At 36.0% G+C, this 16,456-nt stretch overlaps 1 protein-coding gene across 5 annotated transcripts in view; it reads right to left on the reverse strand.

The window, feature by feature from the left end:
- Window positions 1-16,456, reverse strand: part of fibcd1b (fibrinogen C domain containing 1b) — an 87,619-nt gene that overhangs the window by 21,475 nt on the left and 49,688 nt on the right. For all 5 annotated transcript variants that reach the window (XM_084114008.1, XM_084114006.1, XM_084114009.1 and 2 more), the window contains one exon: window positions 6,808-6,904. In XM_084114008.1, the coding sequence (XP_083970134.1) occupies window positions 6,808-6,904 (97 nt within the window). The remainder of the gene's footprint in view (window positions 1-6,807; window positions 6,905-16,456) is intronic.

Raw genomic sequence — 16,456 nt, forward strand, 5'->3', positions numbered from 1 at the left:
CAGCCTTCGTCGCACCACGATGACGCAGTCGGCTATACTTTCACCTTTAAACGAGTCTTGGTGCATCCTTCGAAGGCTGCGTCGGCCGCGCACTTCAAAGGATGCAGCCCCTGAATTGGGACACAGCTATAGTCTCAACAAGAACAGACAAGAGACTGAACTAAACAGGAGGGATAAAACAGGACTAAACGAGTAAGTTAACAATAGGCAGGTGGACACAATATGTTACTATAGTAACAGATAGGCACACACTAGGAAACTAGGTCAACTAAGGAAGACAGAAAATGAACTCAAGAGCACAAAACTAAGCCAAAACAGAACATAGCCATAACAAATCTTGTATAAAAGCATTATTAGTAAATGCTTTTATACAAGATTATACAACTTACATGGCAATTGAAGCATATCTTTTTATAATATATAATGTATATTAAAATATAATATATCATAATAAATTAGACTAACCCTAACCAAACTCTAACCTTAAAATACATGTTTGTGCCTTTTTAGAAGTGAAAAAAAAAAAAAAAAAAATCCAACTGATGGTACCCCGAAATGTCCCAAAAAAGAGATTTCTTCATATTTATCTGACCTCTGGGGACACATTAGTCTTCAAGCTACAGCTAAGCATACACACACACACACACACACACACACACACACACACACACACACACACACACACACACACACACACACACACACACACACACACACACACACACACACACAAAGAGAGAGAAAGTAGATAGATCATATACAAGCTCTCTCTTCTACAGCACACCTCCTGTCCCTTCTGCCAGATGCCCTGCTATTGTGATATGGGCAGTCAACACCAGTGAATCCTGGGCACTTCCTATCTGCCAGTAAACATGCTGTAAATAGACACTGATATATTGAGGCAGAAAGCGGATTGTATGTTAAGCACAAATTTAAGAGAGCAGCATAGTAAAAAGCCTACGGGCACCGGCACTCACACAGCACACCTGTGATAAATACCACTCTCAAAATGACATATTCCAGCAATTATGCTGGAAAAAATTGGGTCAGAGCAATCCATAACGTTTCAAAGCTCCTCTGGGTTACTTTACACACAAACACACTCTCAACAAATACAGATATCATACTAAAACAGAAATACAAAACATCTCTTCTAGATGTTCATAATAAACATGTTAAATTGTTCATTTGTTCAATTGTTCACAACATTCCATCTTCTGCCAGCTAAACAGACAAAGACATGTCTTCATTTTGATTAATGTGTTAATGTCTTCAATTTGCACCTAATTTGAGTGGTACAATTGTCTGACTCATTAACAATTCATACACAGACAGTGCACAGCCGTATTTCTCTTTTTGCCATGGTAAAAGGTTCAAATATTAATGATTTATTTGCTTAGATTTGAAAAGTATGTTGCGAGAGAAATGTTTCGAGCGGTTATAAATATCCCCCAAGCCATTTTTCCACATTCACATGGTTTTACTCCAGGAAACAGAAACAGCACTTGAATCATTACACTTTAACTTTTTCTCTTTCTGTCCTCTTTCAGTGACATTTCTGCGAGTTAAAATATTCATAATGCTTTTTCTCTCCATGTGACTCAGTGCAAAAGAAAAGGAAAGAAAGAAGAGGGGAAGGGAAAAAGAGAACTCACAGGAAGAAACGTGAAGTGTGTGTTTGGTGGAGAAGAATGAACAGGAGGCATGGATAGTGTGATGGAGAGATGGAGGGCAGCGGAGAGGGCAGAAAGTGGAGGGGTGTCTTTGAACACCTGTCTATTCTCTCTCTCCCATTAAGACAAGAGAAGAACGGAAAGGATCTCTCACTGACTTCAAAGGGAGAAGCTCAGGGGGGATGGAGGGTAAACACATTTGTGTGAGCTTACACACATATACACACTATACACACACTGAAGGTACACAAGTCGGGCTAATAAGATTCAAAAGTCTATAGTTAAGAATCCACTTGCACACTCACAAACCGCCCTGGTGACCACTAAGAACTTTGAAAGTGCAGGATAAATGTTTTTTTGGGACTCTTCTGCTCTTAACCTGATTTCCATAATTAATGCAATGTTCTAAAACATATAATAAAGCGGCTTGCAAATGCCTGTATTTATTTTGTCTAATGTAAAAAAAAAAAATAATAAAAAAAAATATTAAAAATATTCACCATTCACTGAAAATGTATTTGGTGCAAGAAGACTCTTTTTTTTTTCTTTTTTACTAACATCGTTACAAACATAGCAAAATAAAAAACATCATGGTCTTCGTTTGTATGAGTCTCATGAACTACATTGTGCAATTCATAATGCTGTTGTGTGTTATTGTGATGAACATGATTGAGAATTAATGAGTTGATTAAATTACTGTCAAAATGTACTCGAATTCAGCATAACAAATGAAAAGATCTACAGTACTTCCAGAAGAGAGTAACAGGGCAAAAATCAGCATGTTTTTGGATAAATCAGAACATGCTGATTATATTACATGATACATGATGTTTTAATATGTAAGACGATTAATAATTAATCATTCTTGAGTTGTTTTGTTGTTGCAATAAGTAATTTTGGTGCTTGCTAAAAAGACAATCTGAATGAATGAATGAATAAATGAATGAATGAATGAATGAATGACTGAATGAATGACTATACAATACCATTGCAATGTGGAGCATGTAAACTTTTTCAGATAGATAGAATTGGAAAATAAATTATGCAAGTAAAGATGGCCATTGAAAGTTAATGATTTGGTATTGTTAACAATGAAACCTAAACATATGTTGTTTTACTTCTGTAATTTAGTTATGTTGTTGTTAGCCTCAATCAATAGTGTAGCTTTTACTGTATCCTTAGGAGCAAAACTAGGCGAAGACATTGAAATGGATGCCCTGAGGTACATGAGTGAGCTCTGGATCAGTGTGAATGAGGTTTCATCACCTATTTTCACTGTGTTCTAGAATCCAGTTACAGAAGGAAAACCTAAGTTTGAAGAGCAGCTCAGAGAAAGTGACACCTGAGGGGGAAAAGCAGCTATATAGTCTCTAACTCACTGCCTGACACATAGTATGTGTCAAACGTGTGTAGATGTTCAAAAGCAGTGAGCAGAGCCAGAGAAACGACTCACCAGCAAAACTAAGTGTATCTAGGCAGAGTCAGAGACAGCAAGTCTGATTTGAGACGTAATCTGTCTTTCCGAACATTCCCCATGTAACTGTAGTAGTCATTATATAAAACAACCGTGGAAATAGTTTTTTTTTTTCTGACTAGAAATGAAAATCCCCTCAACCAAATAAGAAGTACTCTTACATGACATGTTTCTTTTTCTTAAAAACATGGTTTCAAAGCCTTAAAGGGATAGTTCATCACCAAATAACAATGATGACATAATTTACTCACTCTTATATCATTTCAAACCTGTTTGACTTTCTTTATTCTTTGGACGTTCCTCAAAATATATTCTTTTGTGTTCCACAGATAATATAAAGCCTTAAAGATTTGGAACAACATGAGTTGAGGTTGAGTAAATGAAGCTGGTTTAAGATAGTCCCCTGGTGTGGTAAAGCTGGCCTTTAGTTAGTCTGAGAAGTTCCCAAAACAGCTCTAAAACCAGCCAAAAGAACAAGGCCAGCAAACCAGCTTAGGCTGGTTTCAGATGCTTTTTTTATTTATTTTTTTATTATTTTTTTTTTAGCATTGCTGTTGTTTAAATAAAATTCAGACTAATTTAATAACGCATTCAGCTACAGATCGATTGTTGCACTCTAAGCTCCACTTAACATATTTTAACATATTTAAATATTTTCTGCAGATTTTCTCCCACAAAAAATGCTGAAAACATTACAAAAATGTGCAGATTTCCACGAGAGTGATCGAAGAGCAAAACAAGATAATTAACAGAGATGATTATTACACTAATGGAGGCTATTAAGGAGAGAGAGAGAGAGTGGCACAATGCGAAGGGGTTGGGGATTTGAGGGGAAAAAAGCATTTCAAATGGACAGAAATGACATGCAAGTAAATACAAATGCAATGTCATCTGTTCATAGAGCTTAGGTCGACTGAATTATGATGAATATTTTCAGAACTCTATGGTCTCAACGAGGTACTTACAAACACACACTTACACAACACACCTATGTTTGAGATCACTTTCCCCTCTATGACACTGGACTGATATTAATGCACTCACTCAATTAAGACTCAACATCCTCCCTTCGTTCTCCACTTACTTTTTATGCGTATCATATTTCATAGCAATATTAAACTCAAATGAAACCCATAGTCAGCCTGAGTTAGTGCATTATGGGAAGTGCACAGGTTGTCCTGCTCGAGATTGTGTGTGTCTGTGTGAGAAAGAATTATAGAGGGGCACTCATGACTCGCACAGAAAATGGATGCTCTTTGTTAGGGAGTCATAATTCATAGTGCTATAATTGATCAGGGAGTGTGAGGATTTACAACCAGAAGGAAAGAAATAAAAGAGAGAATGCTGATAGTGACAGAAAGAGAACAGCGTGAAATAGAAAAAAAGAAAGTGAATGTGTCTAAATAGCACATGATAATGATCTCTCATCTCCTCTGTCATATCTTCTTTGTGAAGTGTGAATGAGCTCTCCAGTGACGATAGAGTCAGTTTAACTCTGTTTTTTTCTCTGATTAAATCCAATTTGGAGTGAATAAAACAATGTCCCTGGATAATGTTATCAATGACATTGCTCACCTTAAATGTGCTCTGTTCCTCACTACTGTTAAAAAATTTGGGGTCAATATGTTTTTTATTAAATAAATGAATATTTTTATTCAGCAAGAACACATTAAATTGATCAAAAAATTAATGAAGACATTTACTGAATGAATGAAAACATTTTATTCATCAAATAATCCTAAACAATAGATCACGGTTTCCACAAAAATATTAAGCTGCAAAACCAGTGCAATTGAGGTACTGCAAAGCAATAAGCCGCAATACATATTTAACTCCAATCCTAAAAGAATGCATGCTGCTGCAGCAAAAAAAAAAGAAAAGAAAAAAAGTCAGCTTCTAAAAAATTGGTAGACCTGTACTTTTGAGCATACAACCAGTTTTCTATGGAAGCTTGTTTCCGCCAGAGAATAAAACATAAAAAAGGCAATTGCGACTTTTTATTGCATAATATTAATCCGCAATTGCAAGTTATAAAGTCAGAATTGATTGATATAAAGTCGCAATTGCGTGTTATAAAGTCAGAATTGCAAGAGAAAAAGTCAGAATTGCGTGATATTAAATCACAATTGCACATCAGTCTTTTTTTCCTGAAAATTGGACTTTATAACTCGCAATTGCGAGTTTATATCTCACAATTCTGTGAAAAGAAGTCAGAATTGCGAGATGTAAACTCACAATTGTGTTATTAAAAAGTATTATCTTTTAAAATGTGTTTTATTCTGTGGCTGAAACAAGCTTCCATAGTTTTCTTTGGCAAAAATTGCAGCCCCAGACTGCAATGGGAAGGGAAGCTGTATTTTTTCAAAACTTAACCACTGTATATCATAAAACTAGCCCTGTTTCACCCAACAAGAGCAGCCTCTACCATCACCATTACTCCCATGAGCCTTCAGTGGAAGTGTTTGATGACACAGAGGGTCAAAGGTAAGGAAGAAAAATTGAGTCATGAGGGAATTTGACTGGTTAAAAGGAACATGATGTAAGCTTTATCTAAATATCAAGGGTAAACAATGTCCATGTGTGTGAGAAACAGACAGTGAAGCTATACGTGGACACTATAGACACTATAATATGACCTGCTTCTTTTGTCCCTCTCTCAGCTTGTGGGAAATAAGCAGAACAGGACACTATAGAAAGTGCAATGACTGCCATTCTGCAACGCAGCATACAAACAGTGTGTGCGGAGAACCAGAGTCTGTAAGTTCACACTTGACTAAACCAAACTGTACATCTCTTTGATGTTAATCTACTTAACAAGGGAAAGACAATGAGAATCTATTTCCATGTAAAAGTATGCCCTGGAGTGCAAGTGCCTCACTTGGCCACACCAGTAGAGGAGGGGTGGCGTTGGCAACATTAGAAACAACTGTATCTTCATCCATGTTCCTGACTGATGCCACATGTATCTGTCATCCTGCATCCGTTGCACCAATTTATGACCTATGAGTGTGTGTGTGTTTGAGTTTGTATGTCCTTTAAATTCCCTGTACCTCTCTCTCTCTCTCTCTCTCTCTCTCTCTCTCTCTCTCTGCACCTTAGTGGAGAACAACAAGCTAGTCCCAACTGCTCATCCCATTACGTGAACAGAGGAACAAAAACACTCACGCAGACCAACACACACAATCATGATTCTAGTTTAAACCTCTCTGCAGGTTAAGAGCTTGATTATAGAGCTTTGGCTGTCAAAAGCCATTTTGGCTTGCAAAAATGGTAAACATGGCAATTTAGGCTTTCTTGTTGATTTGATTCCTACTTGCTACATGGAGTGGAAGAAAAGCAGTAGGAAATAGTTGCTGCTGTTCATCCTGTGATCATGTGGAGATAGATGTTTAGCACTCTAATTCAGTGCTTTTCAGTTTCTAGGTTGGACCAACAAATAAATGTGTGTAAGGGACAATGCAGATAGACAGACAGCCAGATATATATATATATATAGTGTAGTGTATCCAGGGGTGTGAAAACACCTAAGTGTGTAATCGCCTGTGTTTCTGTGCTTGAGAGGGCGTACAGGTGTTGGCAGCTTTTTACACTAATCACACTATTACACTAAGTTATGCTCACAGGCTTTCTCTCTTTCACATACACAAACACACAACTTACCAAGCCAGTACTCTCCAGTGATTTTGCCAAATCCTTCTCTGTAGGAGTCCCACTCTCTGAAGAAGTTCACAGACCCATCCTCCCTGCGCTGGATCACCTGACACACACACAAAGCATAACAGAATGATGCATAACCAATTAAAATAGAACATGTGTGGTCAAAAGCTTTTAAGTGGGTTGCAGGGTAGATAATTATTAAGGTTTCTTTTTTTCTTCTTTTTTTTTTAAGAATGACTTAAATGACTGATCTTAATGTGGCTTCACAGTAAGCCTACTGTATGAATGAATTAAGTAAAACTACTGTATGAATGCGATGCTCTTCCTCAGAGTAAATCCGTGATAATTGTGGATGATTAAATCAAACTCTCTCAGTAGAGACTGATATGACACCTGAACAAACATGATGATGGAACAGCTCAGGCATCTGATCTTATAAGGATAATATTATTTAATGAGGTATGATATCTTGATCTAGTCAAAAGTGACTCAAAAGAGTAGGACTTAATGAGCTTGTTATTAATTTGCGTATAGACACATCCACAACACATACTGTATAGTGCCAAAAGTTTGAGTATCTGTAATCCCATTAGGTAAGTGGCATGTTTTCAAAACTAATAATTACTTTCATTTGATTGATGCACTATTTTAACCCTTTGACTGTCACCCCCCTTTTTTTCGCATAGACAAAAAAATCACTATACAAACTTAAATGGTTGTAATTCAAGAATGCTTTGGAATATAGAATGATGGTTGGTCTTGTTTTAAAGAAGACATTTGCCAGATTATTGTAGTGAAATAAATAATGACAGTGAAACAGAAAAAAAGTTATATAAGTTTGAGTTTATGAAAATGTACAATGTAAAAATATAATTATTTATATTTTATATACAATATATATATTACAAAATATATTTTACTCTAAAACTGCTAGAAAATTAAAGACAAAAATCTAAACAAGTTGTATTCCAAATTTTAGGCTGATATCTCAAAAAATGAGCTTTCAGTAAGATTGTATTTGGGCGCAGTACCAAACTTTTTCACTAGATGGACAGCCAGCTTCCTTACTGACCATATAAGGGCGCCTCCATTTTCATATATGTTTTGAGTAATCTGAACCATGTATTTCCATAATTTCATACAATTTATGAAGTATACTTCCTATTCAGAAATAGTATGGGTGTTTTGGCAATATTTGATTTGATTTCAACCTCTAATAAACATAAAAAGAGCACATATGTGTGTTATAGCTCGCTACCGCTGCATGCCGCATCACAAATCGATAATCCATAATATTTTTCTTTATATTCAAAACATTGTCAGACCTTTTTTTCTCATAAAATTTAATTGGTGTTATCTTTTGAACTCTTGGCATGAAAACAAACTGAGGTTTCTACCAATCTTTCATGATTTTTCATGTTTATTTCCATTTCAAAATAAAGGCCTAAAAACGCCTAATGAATATGAAATATTCTTATTGCAAATTGATAAATTACTGCTCCTCTGTAATTTATTTTAAAAAACAGCCACCAAATATGAAAACTAAAGATTGTAAGCTTTCAAATGATATATAGTTAATATTACTTTAGGTTTTTACTAAGATATTATTGTTCTACATATATATGGGCAAGGGGTTAAACCTGTTACCAACTGTCACGGATGGCTCAAAGAGGAAGACGAAGATTAATGAAAAGTAAGGCTTATTTAGATAACTCAACGTTAGTCCAAAATGCATAACAGGGTGTAAAACACAAGCAACACAAGGCAACTGAGGAGTGCACTGAACGAAACTAAATACAAAGGTAAATGAGGGACAAAATGATAAACACCTGTGCTGATTAAATGAATTACCATGACAACTGATAAGTGGCGGGAAAACTGAACAAAGGAACACAAGTGACTGAAAATGACTAAACTAAAGTCCATGAAAATGAAACTAAGATTGAGTGTCTGTGAAACCAACCAATTTGCAGCATACTCGGCATTAATTACTGTAATTGTTAATTAATAACTGTATAACTGTAAAACTCTAGAATATACATTCTAGCTGTACATGGTAACCATTCACTGAAGATACAGAAAAATACTGTGTATGACGCATTGTATTCATAGTACAACATCTGGTCAGGTGAATATGTAAGGTAGGACCTTGGTGGACCTTGTTTTTTTTATTTATTGAGTAAAGAAGTGAGACGGAGGGAACAGGGTTGATGTCAGGGTTGACTGACAGCTGTCAGTCATCTTAAAGGTTTCGCTCTCTCCCACATCACTCCCGCCCTATAGCTGCCCTGGAGGCTCCTGGGAGATCAACCCTGCCTGCACTGAACTGAGGCAGACATTGCTGTCAAGGTTGAAATTACACATGCATCCACACACACATACAATCATGCTTTTTTCCTACAGATTTAAGGCAGGCGAGTACTGAAGGTCAAAGAGGCATTGACCATCACTGTCTAACAATAGTGGCAACGAAGGCAGAGAAAGCGAGAGAGAGTGAGACAGGGAGTACTAAAGGTGAAATCAGAATTGGAAGACCCCAATCTCGCTGTCCCTGTCACCTATCAGCTTACAGGAATGAAGCAATCTCTCTCCAACACGTATAGCCTACATAAAAGAACAGCGGCTTTAATATGTAATGTAGAGGTTTTCCCCCAAAATGTTTATGGTTAGTTTGTACTTGTCCCCAATGAGAACTGATCACATATTATTAGGGATAGTTCATCCAAAAATTAAAATTCTGTCATATTTTACTCACCCTTATGGCACTGAAAATGTTAAATGTGGAACTCAAAAAAATAATAATAAATGTTTCAGCTGTTTTTGTCCATACGATGAAAGTCACTAGAAATCTAAACTTTCCAGTTCCTAAAAGGACAGTTAAAATTAATTCCTTACGGCCTGACTGGTATATAAAAATTTTCAAAAGTGACACAATCATTTTAAATATGAACAGAACAAAAAGCCTATATTTACTCTCAATCCAAATATTATCTTTTTTTTTTTTTTTTTTGATGAATGCACAAATATATAGACTATGTCATATATAGCTACATAAACCTTGAATGTCACTATTGATCATGTGACATGAGAAAACAAATTAGGTTTGACGTTAGTTAGATGTTTATGTTGCCATATTTTATGTAGTTTGTGTAAATGTATGTAGGCCTACATTTAAATCTGTTCATCATGCAAAGGTATTGTATTGCCTCAGAAGACATATAATATATCAGTTGGATCATATTAATTGCTTTCTATCTTTGTTACACCTTAAAAGCTTTGGGTTAATAAAATGGAAAATAAATTTCTTTGAAACATTAGAGATCCTATAGGACCATAAACATTAATGTAATTTCACACAAGGCTATTAATATAAAAAAAAAAAAAAATTCACACATGAGGAACATGTTTGTGGTTAATGTGTAGTCTCTATCTATTCTTGCAGGTGGAAAAAAGAATAACCAAAATGTTCAATGAGGGGTTTCATGTTATTCACACAATCAGCAGACTTGATGTCACCGCATATAATATTAGCCTCTCCACACCCTGGTGTTTACAGTAATTGATCCAAAACCCTTACAGTGCAGTGATCTGTGAATCTCGCCCTGTGGTCTTTGTGTCATGACTGTGCCATTTCACCGCAAATGACAAACTGCATCCAAAATGTCAGTTGCTGCAGACTCGACTAATTAAAGATTCTCTTTTAATTAAAGTCACCACCAGAGGATTAGGGCAGCTGAGGGCATCGTTGTGGTTCTTCAGTACAGAACCTTTGTGAAATTGATACCCTTTTCCATCATATGATAAAAAAGTGAAAATGATTTGTCCTCGCTCGAGAAGGGGTCTGTTGTGTTTGCTAATTGCAGGTTAATTCTTAAGTGCTATTTGACGTGTCACTTGGGTTATGCCTTTTACATTCCTCAGGGAATAAGATGAAGTATTAAGCCTGCATTATTAAAAGTTTGAAGTTTATTCCATTCATTAAATATTTAGAAGACCCAAGTCGTGACTTCATGGTTAAAAATCTTCATTTGTGAAAGGAGAGTTATTATTAAGTTTTAATTAATAGCTGTGTCCAATGGAACTGAACTTTTGAGAATTTTCTTGGCCTTACATTTAGCCTAGGGATTCACTTGTCTTTAATAAAAATAACTGAAATATGGGCTCTATTCGTATTGGGCTGTCTGTATGAGAGAGGGAAATTAAATCATTCATCAGTTTGAACCATTTGTCTTTATACCTCCATTTGTCTATGCTTCTCATCTCAGCTCTATAGTTATTATTAATCAGTCTCATATGAATTGCAAGATTTCAACAGGTTTTAGCAGTAGATTTGAAAATGCAGCTTACATACTGCATTGTACATGGGGATACTTTTATATGCAGTATTTATTTTCCATTAGCCAATTCTTTATATTCCTAATACAAGGCAACATCATTTCAACACAAAATCAATAAACATATATTCTTTATTGGTAAGACTTGGGTTCTGACTCAAATTATTCTGTTGATTTAAATAATTGTTTTTTCCACCAACAATTTCACAAAGGTACAAAGAGAAGAATTTTCATTAGTCATTGTAGAAGGTTTGTGTAGCACAATTTAATATGCACAAATTCCTCTTGTGTATTTTTTTTATGTATTATTAATTAAGAGCAATACAATTTTAAAGCCAGCTCAACATTTAAATTTGATCAATATGATTCATATTTTAATTTTTAAACACTTTATGGCATAGCTACCATAAATATAACCTGAAGTTGTTATTTAGTAGATTTCACTATGACTGATTTCTCACCTTTTTTATGTACAGTGACAGATGGTGGCATGTCAATAAGGTGTTTGATCCACATTACCTACAGTATATGATCCAGGGGGGATGTGAATGTTTTTTTCCTTAGGCCACTCACATATCGCTGAAAAGACAGCAGTTTCTCCCTGAGTCCGGAGGGCAAACGCTAATCCATTAGCGGCCAAAGCGGCCGCTTCGAGGATATTGACAGGCAAGTGCGTCAGTATGTAGCCGAAATAAGAAATTATGAGCCTCACTGGTGGGTAAGTTTAGCTCTTTGGCGATATCCAGTGCCTTCAGCTGGATGACGGCTCTGGTTATGGGCAGCCCCTCATTTCTTTTTCAGCAACGTACTGACACACTTCCCTGTCAGTTTCTTGGAAGTGGTGGCTTTTAAGACTGCGGTAAGCATTTATTTGACTATTAGCATTTTTAAGACTGTCTTTTTGGGCTCGCCATCTTCTAACATTACACTCTGACACACCGTATTTGGCTGCTTAATGAGATTTGTTTGATGACTCCCCTGCATTTATCAGTCCTGGGGGAAACACTCGTTGGCACGTATTTGAGGTGTATTACTGACACAAAGTTTAGACCCAGAATATAAGACAACCCCATTTTTTCAGATGTATTTCCAAGAAAAAAACATTGTCTTATATTCGGAACAATACAGTTGTTTTTCAAAAGAACTATAGCACAAGTACAGTTATCAAACAAAAGATTTCACAAAAGAAAGTTTAGTTAAATTAACAAATAATTAAGCTAGATATACAGTGCAATGCATAAGTGAATACACCCATGCTAAAGTTGACTAAAAAGAGGAATAAAAAATCATATTTTGGAAATTGAACTTAATGCCTTAATTTAAAAAAATTAGGAAAAATCCAACCTTTAAGGACACCAATTTTCTTTGTGAATGAATAATGTATCGTAAATAAATAAATGTTCTTCCTTAAAATACATGGTGCATAAGTGAGTACACCCCTATGTTAAATTCCCATAGAGGCAGGCAGATTTTTATTTTTAAGTATTTTTTTAAAAAAAATTTTAGGATACTATGCATCCTGATAAAGTTCCCTTGGCCTTTGGAATTAAAATAGCCCCACATCATCACATAGCCTTCACCATACCTAGAGATTGGCATGGGGTACTTTCCATAAGATCATCTCTCAATGCAAATCAAACTAGCTTTTAGGCTAACTGAAATAAAATCATGCCAATCTCTAGGTATGGTGAAGGCTATGTGATGATGTGGGGCTATTTTAATTCCAAAGGCCAAGGGAACTTTATCAGGATGCATAGTATCCTAAAAATAAAATAAAAAAAATACTTAAAAATAAAAATCTGCCTGCCTCTATGGGAATTTAACATAGGGGTGTACTCACTTATGCACCATGTATTTTAAGGAAGAACATTTATTTATTTACGATACATTATTCATTCACAAAGAAAATTGGTGTCCTTAAAGGTTGGATTTTTCCTAATTTTTTAAAATTAGGCATTAAGTTCAATTTCCAAAATATGATTTTTTATTCCTCTTTTTAGTCAACTTTAGCATGGGTGTATTCACTTATGCATTGCACTGTACATTATTCATTATTTCTGACTATCATATACATACATTAGTAGATGATGAACTATACAATGTGATGAACTATACCTATGGTTACTTTGCTAAGGCACCTGTGTGATATTAAGGGAAACTGACTTCAGACATGCACTAAAATTCACCTTAAGATTAGTTGGTTAAAAGTAATTGAACAATTGTCTCAGAAAAGTTATTCATGAAAAGCATTATTCTAGCATAATTAAAAGTTATTATAATAACCTTTTGAAAAAGGAAAAATCAAATGGCTAATCAAAAACTGAACAAGACATTCTGATTTATTGATGTCTCTAAAATTGGATTACCAACTGATTTCTACAGACTTTGGCTTTTATCAGTCAACTACCAGCAATATTTCAGTTAAAAGATATTCAGCACTGCTGCTTCTCTCTCTAGGAGCTGAAGTCTTACAAAGCTTCACTGCAGAGTACTTAAACAAGTGACAAAGAACCCTTGGTAGACAGCGAAGGAACACAAGGCATCTCTACTGTCATTCATAGGACAAAGCACAATGAACATGAGGAGTGTCATGTTCTGCTAGCAGTCATTAAGAGATCAATGTGTCTGTCAATCTGTCAGTGAGAAAGTCAATGCAACTGTCTCAAAGCAGATGTGTGCATTGCCAGGAACGTGTTATCTGAAGGAAGTCAACTGGCAGCTGCTTAAACCCTGTGCATTTTATTGGTTTAACCCTTCTCTGACTACAACAGAAGCAGCCATGGACATGATCTACATTGGCCCCAAAAAGTGTTTGGACACTTAAGTTAAAGGTAGGGTAGGCAATTTGTTTTATAAACACTGTTTGAAACTCTATAGCAATCAATAATAGAAGTGGTCTAAGTATTAGAAGTGGTCTAAATATTTAAAAATGTACATTTGTCTTCTGTGGAAGCTAAAAAATGTTTGTCCAATCATTGCATTCAGCCGAATGCAATGATACGATGTCCTACCTGCTTGTCAACATGTATTTCCATACCTCCGCGCATCCTGCTCACGCAGACATCACACATCATCAGCGCGTTCCTTAAGGCTATGCAGAGTTGTAGACAGACAGTCACCGAGTGCTGCAAACAAACATCAGCCACCTTTACAGTTCCTCCTGAGCCAAAATAAACAAGCTTATGCTGCGTTCACGCCATGTCGTAACCCTAATTATGAGATTATGATAATTATGCCGAAATGAATCTGCAGCAGTCAGGTGATACAAGTAATAGTTCTCTAAGTTGTTTACGTTCATTATTATTGTAATGTTATCTGGTTTGCGACATGAGTCACCAAACAGCTTTCTGTACATCTTGGCCCTTTAGCCACTAATGTCAGTACTCAAGTGAGGAACCTTGGAGTAATTTTAAATTTTGACAATCAAGTCAACGCCGTGGTTAAAAGTAGCTTCTTTCAATTTTGGAGCATCGCTAGATTGAAGATAATTCTGTCTTTTAAGGACATGGAATCAGTCATTCATGCGTTTATTTAATCCAGATTGGATTATTGCAACTCATTATATTTGGGGTTGTCTAGAAACTTGCTCTCAAGGTTGCAGCTAGTGCAAAATGCAGCAGCCAGACTGTTGACAGGCACAAGGAAATGGTCTAGCATTTCTCCGGTGCTGGCCTCTTTATACTGGCTTCCTGTTGATTTTGGAGTCCAATATAAAGTTTTAATTATGGTTTTTTAAAGGTTTTTAAAAGGTTTGCACAGTCTTGCTTTGTGGTACATGTCATGTCTGTTACAGCATCATCGTTCGGCTAGACCTCTAAGATCTTTCCAAATCACGGTTGAAAACCAAAGGAGATCGTGCCTTCTCTGTGGCAGCCGCACATCTTTGGAATAGTCTTCCTCTGCATATCAGATTCTGTGACTCGTTAGAATGTTTTAAATCTATGCTGAAAACACACCTCTACGCTGTGGCATACAATTGCCCCTAGGTTTTGAGACACTGATCAGTGTTATTGAGTTGTTGTTGTGTGTTTATTGAGTCATTTTTAGACATGTAAAGCACTTTGGTCAACTTGTGTTGTTTTTAAATGTGCTCAACAAATAAATGTTGACTGATGTTGATTGATGAGGTAATTTAACGCAGTCTCTCGTGATGCTTTACATAATCTGCTATGTGCGTTCATGGAGGAAGCGTGGCTTTGGAGACACTCTGAAGGGAGGGTGGGGGCTTATGCTTTCAAAGCTAACTTGCTAATGCTAGCCTCTCCGCAATTGCCTACCCTACCTTTAAGCCTCATATTAATAACTTTAGACATGTTCCATTAACTTCAAAATGTACAAATACTTTCGTGAAATTTTTTGGTCCAAAAGTGTCATGCCCAAAACATAAAATGCATGGTGATCGGTCACGTACAGAGAGCCGCACATGACATACGGATGAATATATAAATGTAATGAATTATTATTATTATTATTATTAAAAAAAAACAGATATTGTGGCCACAATATTGCTTTGTTGTGCTAATTTGTGGTGATGTACCTAAATTAATAAACACATTTTGGGAAATCATTTTTAAATTGTGGCCACATTATCTATTATCCTCCACATGGCATGTACAGGGCTCTACAGTCAAACAATAAATAAACAAATGAATAAAAAAGAGATGTGTGTGGCTAACAGGGTTCTGATACAGTTCCCGAATTTGAATTACATTTGAACTGAGGAGGCAAACATCATGCAGAATTGGAAATTGACTTTGAATGTGAGAAAGTAGAATTAAAATGAATTGAAATTTCAAATAACTTAATTTTCAACTATAAAGCAAAGTATGTCAAGATATGAATGAATGAATGAATGTTGTCTTGACATTGCCATGCTTCAAAACTTAGCAAAAATGTAAAAAGCATTGTAGACAGATAGACAGAGATAGACAGATGCCACCAAATGAGCCAGGACTATAAACAAAAATGAATGTTACCCCTGGCTTGTAATTAGATGATGACACCTGACTGTACATTTTCTCTGTAACTGTGTGGAGACCTCTACACACAAAAACATATGTGACCTTCTTGCGATCTAAGCGATAAGCTAGCTTAAACCAGCTTTCCGGTTTTCCACACCATGTCACGATCAGACGATGAGTGCTTAGTCTGATGGCTGGCAGTGAGGCTGATTGCATCATGAGGGCAGGATCCCTTGTCTACAAGACACTCAAAACAGATGTCTGCTTTTAATCAGGATGACGATAGTCATCACACTAACGACTCGTGCAATGAAGGCGAGAGAGAGAGAGAGAGAGAGAGAGAGAGAGAGAGAGAGA

The sequence above is a fragment of the Abramis brama genome (assembly GCF_963993115.1).
Source record: "Abramis brama genome assembly, chromosome: 5".
NCBI lineage: Eukaryota > Metazoa > Chordata > Actinopteri > Cypriniformes > Leuciscidae > Abramis > Abramis brama.